Source organism: Anguilla anguilla, chromosome 2 (genome assembly GCF_013347855.1).
Source record: "Anguilla anguilla isolate fAngAng1 chromosome 2, fAngAng1.pri, whole genome shotgun sequence".
NCBI classification, from domain to species: domain Eukaryota; kingdom Metazoa; phylum Chordata; class Actinopteri; order Anguilliformes; family Anguillidae; genus Anguilla; species Anguilla anguilla.
In genome coordinates, this window is record NC_049202.1 from 67,079,524 (window position 1) to 67,090,712 (window position 11,189).

The following is an 11,189-nucleotide window of genomic DNA, read 5'->3' on the forward strand; positions in this document are numbered from 1 at the left end:
CGTCTCCATATGTGACATCATATACCTGGGTTGACATCAGACACCAGGTGACCTATACCAGGTGACCTACTAGGCCTACTAGTCTATAAATATGGGTGAGGACAAGGTACTTTTAGTTTGACCTGATGAAGATCCACTACGGATCAAAGCACTGCTTGACACCAGTGAAATATTTATAAGGAATTCTAGTGTGCAGACTCTACTTCAGCTCTACTGACTCTAAGCCTAGCCATCTAGGCCAAATGGTGTGCGAGAAAGCTCCAGCATTCCTTTGTGCACTTTACACCCTTCTCAAACATACATTGTGGAATCTCTTTGCCACATATTAACAAACAGTTCAATTTTAGACTTTCTTAACAACAACGCTTGCCAGCCTATCAGTTCATCTTCGGTAATTTCACAGCATGCACGCAGATTGCTGGAATACTAACACACACGCAAGTGTGTGTTAGTATTCCAGTGTAAAACATTCATCAAGAAATCAACATTTCCTTATGCAGTTCCTTGTGTGTTGGATTGTGAGGATTCAGCCATTTTTTGAGAGGTCAAAAAAAATTGTCAGTAAGGAGACTGAACCAAAAAGTTCGTGATTTATTGTTTTCACCGTGTACGATGGAACTCTTTTTGCAAACTGGGTGGAAAATCAGCAGTTATATTTTTATCTCCTTTCTATTTTTCTCAGTGCTTGTTTTGGGAACTTGACAGCGGTGGCAGTGATATACACTGTGGGGAAACTCCCCGTTGCTACTTTGTGTAACGTTGACACACGCCACACGGACACGAAGAAAATACCTCTAAGCAAAATGAAAAGAAAAACACGCCACCATTCTAACTGGCAACGTAGGCGGGGGTTCCCGGAAATATTTTTTGCTGTGACGTCTCCAGCACGAGAAGTTACCATATATGGGCATGTTCCTGTGCGTTAATAGGGGAAAGGCCCCGACGCGCTTACGTCACAGACGTCAAGGCAGTCTGTAGAATTGGGTGCATAGGTTTCACGAATCCCCCGAAATTGTTGTTCTATTTTTGCGGTTCCGGTCAGTTTGCTTTGGCTAAAAATAATAATAATAAACTAGTTTGGATCATCTTTGATATGAAGAAATTCATTGTCTTGAATTACTTCTCTGTAATAATGTTATATATTTCCACCAAAAACACACAGAGAGAGGAAAGTGATTTCACAAAGTATTTTACTTAAATATATTTTGTACAAAAAGAAAGACAAAAACTTACACAAAACGAGTTTTTCAGGATCAACCTGACATAAGACAATAACTTATTTCTTGGAATGTAGCATCAAACGACAATACATTTGTAAACACACAAAGCAATAAAACGCCTCCTTTATTGGTGATACTGTATGGTGGGCGCTGACTTTGTAAAATGAGCTGTGCATTGCAGCCAAAAGTACCATTTAACGATCGATAAAAAAATGAATGAACCATTTTCTGTACATCAGCTTTTAAAAACAAACCATTTCATTTTCAAATGAAAACATGCAGATGAGTTGGTCTAAATAGTCAATATTCCAGTGCTCTAACGTTATTTGTTTAACAAATAGCCTAAAAAACATGAACATATCTTCCAGTGTTTTGTTCAAAGCAATGTCCTTCACCGTCGGCCGTTTAAAACGACTTAAGCTTTGACGTTAACATGAGTTGACAACCACTGCTAACATGTGTCATAACTTTCTGTTTGAGCTGAGCCACTTGTTCTCGTAGCACTGAAGCAGTGTTTGAGAGCCCGGCATTGTCCGACTTGAGAATTTTAACTTTGTCCTCCAGACGGGAGATACGCTCAAGTTTGCGTCGCCTGCATTTAGTCGCTGCCAGTCGGTTCCTTAATTTCTTGCGCTCTGCCTTAATTCGCTCTTGGTTTTCCATGTCGATTGGTGACATTGGCGGGGACCCGTCGCTGCTCTGTGTATCAGGAACGGTTTGAGGTTCCTCTTTCAGAGCCATGAGCCGCTGCTGATGTAACCCTTGTCCAGGCAAGGAATGCTGAAATAGCTGCGAGCCGTGGGTCGTTGTTTGGTGATGTTGATACTGGTGATGCGGCAAGTAGCTGATGGTGGCTGTAGGATAGTTGGACGCAGACGTGAGGTTAGTGTTCGATGAACAAGCGTTCAGTGTTGTGTATACAGGAAGTTCAGGTTGCAGAGAAGCACCGAAGACACTAGAGGCCGCAGTGCAAGTCGTCACACCGCCGGCTCCTATAGAAACGTTTGGAGGGGGCATCTGGTTCATCTTGTGGAGTTCGTCCAGAGCTTTTACGAAACCCTCAGCGAAACCCTCCTGTTCCTCGGTGATTCCCCGGGCGTAGAAGTACTGGCCAGGGGTCGGTGTAGTGGTAATAACACCGTTGCTGTTTTGGATGATCAGTCTCTCCAGTTCTGGAGAAGCGAGCTTCAGTGAGCCGACGTCTTCGGCCGAAGCTGGGTAGAAATCGGTCTCGGTTCGCAGCTGGGACTTGAGGTTCCGATAAGGCTCGGTCAAGTTCAAGTTCATGTTCTGGTTAAGGAGCTTGTAGTCGTGAAGGGCAGCGTCTGAGTGACCATAAGCAGAAAGAAACGAGTCGTCATGATAAAACGGTTGTTCCATTTTTGTAGACATACGATTCAAAGCACAAAATACTAACAGCAGACGTTTGTTGAGAGAAACAATATCGATTCCTGGTTCAAATGAACACCCCGCTCAACAAATCAAGAGCAAACCCTCTTGAATGTCTTTTCAGCACTGAGATGCCCCTCAATGACAGTTTTAAATTCAAGCTCAGTTGTATGAAAGAACAGAAGAAAACTCCCAAAGTAGTTGAGCGCTACTGTACCAAGTCAAAAGATGCCGTTATTCTTGACAGTTGTATCAAAGTGATGTCCGATGTCTAATTCGTGGTTGTTCTCCGTTTCTGAGACGGTACAGGCGAAAGTTTCATAGATCTGCCTTCATGCAGCTTCGTGATGTATTGGATCTACGTCCCGTCAAATGTGCGTATTGCCTGTTCTCGGAGCTGCCGCACTCAATTTATATACACACAGCCAGACAAGCGTGGCCAGGACATCGTTGATTGGTTGGAACTCCACGACGATTCAACTCCACGCCCAGAAACGTCGGATGGGGGATGACGTTATTGCCAGGAACTGTTGCGATTGTAAACAAGCCTTGAGGCGAGAGGAGGAGGTAACATTAACGTATAAGTTTGAGCAGACAATTGATGCGGTGGTGGGACCTTTTTACTCTTACTTTTTTAACACTATACAATTCAGCGCGCAGTTAAATCATATCAGATTGTGTGTGCGGTTACATGGTCAGGGCGTTCGCTGTCTTGCTAATTACACTTACTCCAGCAATATACGGTTGTTAGGCTACAGCAAGACATGACTAACATTAGCTCGTTTTAACCATGTTACATTGGATTGTTTGCTAACTGTAGACACGTGACTGTGTTTTCCTCGTTTACATTTAGTTAGCTTTCCTCTCGAGTCGCGCGGTTGATTTTAGACAATTCGCATGCCCAAAAAGCTAGGATTCGACTTTGGTATTGCGCTACGTATCCACATTAGCATCGCGGCCATAACACTCCTGCGAGTGAAACATCGGAAGTTAATCTGTTGCTGTTACGATGGCCGACTGAGCGAGTACAGTTGCTATAGCTGTCGGTCAGCTTAAGCCGCCGCCCCCAGCTTGCCCGTAAAATGTCAACGGCATACTCGCATCAGCTAGTCTGCTACTGACGAAGACATATTGTAACTAGTTGTATTAGCAAGTTACTATCAAAAAGGGTCCTCGATTTCCAGAAAATAAACTTTAAATTTACGTTAATTGTATCGTATGGACATGCCAGCTGTTGAAGCAATTAATTGTTGGCAATCTAACGTTAATTGATGAGTAAGACTGGTAGCATTTTTAAACAATCCCGCTGTTTTCAAAGTTTTACCTTAGTTCATGGTTGGTGAAATTACCACAAACATCTCTTTTTAGAATTGAAAAGCAGCTCTGAAACGTTACGGGTGTGACTAACGAACGTGCCATACCGCCACGACACACCCACAGCAAAAGGGGATGTGGGCTTAGTTTTTCTCAAGTTTCAACCCACTGGAACCATTAACTGTTCACAGATCATCTTTTACTGGCTGTCTTCATAAAATAAAGCGACAGTGACAGGGCATGTCAACCCTCCTGTAGGCCTATCCTCATTAAATTAAATAACGATCTAGGCCTATTTGACCTCATCTGGTTCCCATAGCAATTCATTAGCCTAGCTATGGCAAACCGCCGGATACGGTTTTACGAAACAAGTTCACAGCACTCCCAGTCTGGCATTCGTGGATACACATTTTGGGTGCTGAAAGACATTAACCGAATACGTTTATTGTTGAAAACTTAATTGCTTCGTCGATTCATTTTCGCAGTTTGTTAGGTTCAGGCGCGCAACACATCTGATCCTGTATACATACATTAGCTGGCGGACTAGAGGGACATTAGGTAACTGCTGTTCTGTTATACAAGGTACTAGGACATACTGTAGATAAACTAACACAGAAGTACATCTCTAGCATTTTCGATGAAAGCTATATTAATTTTAACATTATACCAAAAATAAGTAAGGGGCATGCGTTCTGTCGGACCTTTCGCCTTAATACCGAAGGCATGCAATTGATTTGCGGAAGCTGACTCATCCAATCGACGTTGTATTGATTGCAGCCCATATATGGACACAAACGCGTCATTTCCTCTGTGAGAGAAAACCGGGAAGCCTATCCCACTCGGCCGGTTTCCAAAATCACGCCCACGGGTGGGAGAGGGAGGTGTTGAAAGAGGTGGCAGAGGAAGGGAGTTATGTCGAGCTTGTTTGGGAAACCGAATAGGACTTGAACCATGCTCAGTGCTGCTAGGCTCATATATTATCGTGTGTAGGCATGTAACATATAAATGCTGACTCACTGTCTCTATAGGCACTTGGGCTGTCAGGACAAGTTTTCCTTATCCCTGCAAGGTTGTGAATCACGTGATTGTAGCCATAACCAGAGATTTTAACAACTGGAGGGACGGAGGCCTTACAGAATACTGTTGTGATGTACAAGGTGAAAGATGCTTTTGTTTCTGGTCAGTGCAAATGTACTCAGAATTACTGACACAGACATGCTTAGAATAATGCACTCACATCTGAGCTTCAAGAATAATTTTGCCCGCATTCAAATCTACCCGAGCCTGGCAAGAATACTGCACTATCCAGTTATATCAGCGAATCTTCATTAGCTATATCTATATAGCAGCTACACCTCATGCATTCCTGGATCCAAATCTATAAAATAAGCTAACGTCACCTGACGGTGTAATAATATCATTAGGCTTGTGACATTTGAAGTTGCATTCAACATTTTTAATTCCCCACCTGAAATTTATTCAATTCAGCAAAAAAAAAAGAAAAAAAAACAGAGCTTTTGTAATGTGCATTCATTTCAAATGCCAAAATGCCTTTTTTCCATTTTAATGCAAATTGATTGCTTTGCCTTGGGACTATAAAAAAGTATGATCCATTAGTCAAATGAAATAACCTAATGACAATTTAGAAAAAAGTTGGATGGTTTTGCCAGCACAGCGTGTATAGACTTGAGTATGCTGACATGCATGCCGTGACAACTTCACTGCCATTTTACTTATTCTCTTCACGTTTGGTTGGTGTGTGCAAACAAGAAATTGTGGATTTAGGAAGCCGGCCATGCCTAGCCACATTATGTCAAATATGCTAAATGCTGCTATTATTTGCTGTATCAATATTGTCAGCAGGTGGTGACTTGTCTAGAGCTCAGAGAAGTTAGCTGTCTGTCTTGAATGCATTTTGGTTGCCTGAAACCTGCAGTTTCCTTCCTCCCCCCTTTTCCTTCTCCTCTTAGGCTGTTGTTTCCTTAGAGATATTATTTTAATGTCTGATTTAGCAACGAAATATTTTCCAAAAAATCAAAACAAAGCATAAACTCTTTTGTGTTTGTGCATGTGTTTGTGTGTGTGTGTGTGTGTTTGTCTGTGTCTGTGTTTGTGTGTGCATGCGTGTGTGTTCGTGTGTGTGTGTGCGTGTGTGCTTGGTGTGTCTGTGTGTCTGTGTGTCTGTGCGTGTGTGCGTGCATGTGTGTGAGAGACAGACGTACACTCCAGGGCTGAAGAGAGCTCTTGGGCTCTTCACGCAGGATGTGAGATGAATTCAGCTGCTCACATCCTCTCATTTTCTTACCGCGCTTGTGGAAGAGGACCTCTCTGAGAGAATGCATGCAGTTTATGGCAAACAAACAGATGACCATAATAATACTAACACAACTATAGTGCATGTACTGTATGTGTTGTCTGCTTGAAACTATGAATTAATATTTGTTTGAATTTAGAAATTAGACCAGTCTAGTAATTACTGTTGTGCTGCCGCATGAATGAGAGGGCTTTTCGACTCATTGTGAAAGCATGAGCTTGCTCTTCGCTCTGAGCATTGGGTCTTCCGGCACTAGAAAACACAAGTGGCTTTGGTGGCGTGTGAGATGTGTCTTTGATGTTGCTTTTTAAAGTAGCAGCAGGAACACAGGCTTTCTCTGTACCGCTGTGCACTTGCTGCCTGCCTGGCCTGGCTCCATTATTTGTGCAGCCACACTCTCTTTTCTTGTTATTATTTTTTGCGGTTCTAATTTTAAAAATTTTATTGTGAAGCATTGTTCTGTCATTTTCAGTACCTCTGCACGCTACTACCGCTCTGCGCGACCGTAGTTAAAAACGGCATCATTTAAATTACTGCTGTATGTGTTTTATAACGATGAATTTCCGCAAATGCTCGCTTTGTGTGGTACTGGGCGACACGGTGGTGCAGTGGTTAGCAGCCGGGTCCTCTTTGGGTCCTCCCGGTGCTCCAGTTTCTTCTCACCGCCGAACCCTGTAGTCCAGTGACTCCGGATTGAACTGAGCCTTCCTGGCTAACTGTGGCACACTTACAGAAATGTTATATATGTCCCTGTCCAATAAACGAATAAATAAAACAAATAAAATGATTTCAATATAGCCTACTGCTTTATGTATCTCTGAACATTTTTTACATCATAGTTCCAGTCGGATTTCAAACACGTAACTGTTGCTGTTTTTAAAAATAAATTTATAATCGGTGTTCCATGGCTGCCAGTTCCTGTTCATTCTACTTCTGAAGTAAACGATTCCATTTAGATATGTATTCGTGTGTATAAAGGTTTATTCCATATCTTTGTAGAAGCAAGTTTGTGCTTTTTGTAAAAACCTGGTCAAATGTCAGTGCTGTTTCCATCTCTAGATCCACCTGGCATGTAATTGTGTGTCTAATGTAGAAATTTCTTTTAGGTTAGCAACCACAATATAAATAAATTTACTACAACTAGTAATTGTTTCCCTGCCTTTATATTGCCATTGTATTGGCCTCTGGGAAATTTCAGCATTATCAAGTCAGGATCATAACTGCTGATTCTTCCTTACTGCATCTACCCTTTCAAGTCAAAGGTCAAAGCATCCAGACAAATGAGACATTTATACCACCCTCCAAAACTGTACAGCCCTCCTCCCAGCCAGCAACTTCAGACAGAGGGAGTGACACTGACGAAGTATACCGCCAATTTAGTCATTAAAAAGCCCTGGAGGAAGAGGGCCCTGGAGTGCTGGTAGAGGTGACCGGGAGGTCAGGAGTCTCTCACGCACAATGGGGTTTTCTTGGGGCTTTTTCTGTGTATCCCATAGCTTATCATTTATAGGGTTAATTTAGCTTCCTGCTTCTCTGCAATTTGGGAGTAATTGACAACTTAGCCAGTGGTGTGCAATTAGCAGAGCTGAGATGGCTAGATTACAGAGAGGGCCTGTTCCTGTGGGCCATGATGTCCAGTCCTGTTGAAGGTCCTTTGGTGTTCCAGGCGCAACAGGCTGTGTTCATGTCGGCTGTATTCTTCAGCTTAGAAGACACTGATTGTAAACATGGCTGACCCGGTCTCTGTCACTTCTCACCCTGCAAAAGTGTCCAGGACCTAAACTTCCTTTCCATATTCTGGTGAAAAAGCTCATACGTTTTTTTGTCTTGGATTAACATTTTGATTGTGACATCTGACAGTTGTATTCCTCACTTCTACTGCAGAGAAACAATATCCAAAGAGAAAGAGAGAGATCGAGGAAGAGAGAGGCTGTAGCAGTTTGTTGTAGGCAAATCAAAGGTCTACAGAATTTTATTTGACACCTCTCTGCTGTGTCCCTTCTGTATAGCCCTTCACCCGTTCTTCTCCTATGCCTGAAACAGGCTCCATCTTAGAAATCTGTATCATGACTCCCTCAGGGTGTGCTTTAACCTGCTTTATGATCCTGCTGGGGTCCATCTGGTTTATCAGCATTACTTATAGATTAAAGTTGATCTGCTTTTGGCATGAAAACATGTTGTACTCAGCATTACAGTACAGGCTGGTGAATACGGTATTATCCCTGTATTTGTGATGTACATAAAGACCTATTTGGGAGAAGCATGCGACTGGAACAGCAAAAAAAAAAGTACATTTTATGAGGAATTCATGTTCGTGAATAAATTTGTTCTTCCGCTACTTGATATTTGGCACTGTTTAATATATTTGAAATGTCATCTATTTAAGGATCAATGCAGCACTTGTCTTTACACCAGTGCACAGGAATGATTACTATAGGCTAGCCAACTGTGTTGATTTTTGGTAATACGTCCATTAACGCGCTCTATGACAGTTTAGTGTTTTAAGCGTCCATGTAAGGAAAAGTGTGGTTCATTTGATTCCGCCCTACAGATTTTATTTGGCCATCTTCTGTTAATGCAAAGTTTAGTCTTCTTTTTGGAGCTAAGTGCAAACTAAGAAAATCAGACAGATCATTTTTAATCGAAGCGGAGGCTATCGCAGGCCCTATTTACAACGTTTTGATTCTGTGCCCTTTGGTAAGACGTTGCTAAGCACTGAACATTCGGCTGCTGGACTTACTAGACCCAATAAGGTTTCCTGGTTTCTTCTCTGACAGCCTTTTCAATGTTCAAAGCCCAGTGAACCTGAAAAAGCCTGCAGGTGCAGCCGATGGGAGTTGGGCAGCGGTGACCAACAAAGCAATGCCTAGTGCTCTTCACTTAATTAAGATTCGGAGAAGCTTCGTTAGTCAGCCATAAGGGGTGGGGGGGGGTCACTGAATTAAGCACGAGTGGGCTGACATCCCTTTTAACCCCCCCTCGCCCCTACACTCATTTTCACTGCTCGTTATTCTGCAGCCTGTGGGAAAGGGACGCCTCGTGTAATGGGTTTAATGAACGGGCTCCAGATCAGGCTCTCTTGCACATAGCCGCAGGTGAAGTACGTGGGTGCCTTGTAGCAATAACAGACCTTTAGCACAAGACGGGAGGCTTCGGGGGTGGATGAGTGCACCATGAAAATGCCAGACCCCCCCACACCCAGACCCCAGACCCCCCCCACACCCCCCACCCTCTCCCCTCCAGGAGACAAATGGCATGCAGTACTGTTTGTCTGTCCCTCTTGATGGTCAGTTGTATTTTCCCCCTACTACCAATGTTTAAAGGCTGAAGGCTGCACTAGTGTGAAGGTTTGGTTTTCCTTTCATCTGTCCTGTCTGCCTTTGACCTCTGCTGCTCATTTGATTCCATTGCTTTGACTCTTCAAGTAAAATCAATCGCTTTTAATTAGCATGATGCCTAATAACATTTAATTCATATTCTGTAAGTTTACAGTTTGAGTATCTGCTGTTTTTTTGTGTCCATATAAAGTATTATAATTTTGTTGAACATGGAAAACTTTTACCAGGTTATATTTCCTTCCATACGGGGCTCACAGGACCTAAATCTTACAGTGAAAGGAATTGAATGCACCATGCACATGCAGAAAAACTTTCCTCCATTATATTTCCGCTGACTGCGGGACTTTTTCAAAGCTGCTGCTGCTTTGTGATTTACTGGTTCCATCGTGAACTAAGCCCCATAATTACATCTGAAACGATGAGCAAATAAATGGCTCCAAATGCTTGCATAATAAATGCTGAGCCATCACTGTGCCTCCGACTCCGTTGTGAGCGGTTGTCAGACTTTTTAGATGTGACATTTTTTCTCACCTGCCACCTTGGCTCCCTTATAAACTCCTAAAGGTTCTGAACTGCTGTGCTGTGGAAGATTACGTAAGGAGGGGCACACAGGTCACCTCTGTCCAATGAAGTGTCCTTTCAGGGCAGTCACAGACATTGTGGACAATGGCCAGGACAGGGAATGGTGTCATAAAGGAACAGAGAGAGTATCTTGTGTTTGCTGCTATATCTAGTCTTCATTCGGCAAAACTGCACATTCTCGTGTGGCTATTTAGTACGTTCTATGTTCAGCCTGCATGTGTTCTGTTTTGAACTTGTGTTCTGTTTTTTTGTGTTGGAATATTTGCAGGTTGTACACAGTGGGAGGGTACATATGATCAAAGGCGGAATCAAACATGCCTTTATCCCTGCTGGCGGTACCTGTAAATAGGCAAGTTGCCAGTTGGTGTGTTAACTTTTGAGATCATTTTTTTTTGGCAGAGAAGTGAAGCTGTTCTGGAGCAGGAACAGGTGTCCGCCTGCCCCCCCCCCCCACTCAAACAGGATACCAGTGAGAGCATGCCCCCTCCCTCCCTACTCCACCCCACCTTGCATTTTTTTAGTATATCGCAGCCACAGTTTGCCAGGCAAACCCGTGCCCGGATGCTCCTCTCTGTGCCCCCCCCCCCCCTCCCGTTAATCATCTTGTGCCACACTCTGTGTAATCTGCGTGGTTTGCATGTTATTTTTTAGATAAAGTGCATCGCTCTCGGTAATCTTCTTGTGGTTTTTGTAGGCACTGTTTTCAGGCTATTGCATAATGCCTTACAGTAAGTTATGCTCTGTGGGCGGAGACGGACATGTCCTGAGTTTATCTGGGGTATTGGCTCTGGTTTTATGCGACATGCATGCCACATACTCCTGCACTTCTCCTTCTGTTTATTTCTACTGGCAAAAGTATGTTTTTTTTATTTTCGCTGTTTCTGTTCTAAATATCACGGTTTTTCAATCTCATTTGCATGCTTATTTGTCACGCTGGAATTTAGTCATGCTTTTCAATGAGCAATGTGTGTGTGTGTGATCTTTAATGTAATCATTTAGCTATTTATTCATTAAGATTATACATTTTTAATT

General features: G+C 42.9%; 1 protein-coding gene across 1 annotated transcript; it reads right to left on the reverse strand.

The window, feature by feature from the left end:
• Positions 1–1,173: 1,173 nt before the first annotated feature.
• junba (JunB proto-oncogene, AP-1 transcription factor subunit a) lies at positions 1,174–3,102 on the reverse strand. The gene is made up of 2 exons (XM_035406423.1): positions 2,827–3,102; positions 1,174–2,545 (listed from the first exon to the last, which is right to left on the reverse strand). The coding sequence occupies exon 2, from the start codon at positions 2,505–2,507 to the stop codon at positions 1,626–1,628; it is 882 nt and encodes a 293-aa protein (XP_035262314.1). The 5' UTR covers positions 2,508–2,545; positions 2,827–3,102; the 3' UTR covers positions 1,174–1,625.
• Between the last annotated feature and the right edge of the window lie 8,087 nt (positions 3,103–11,189).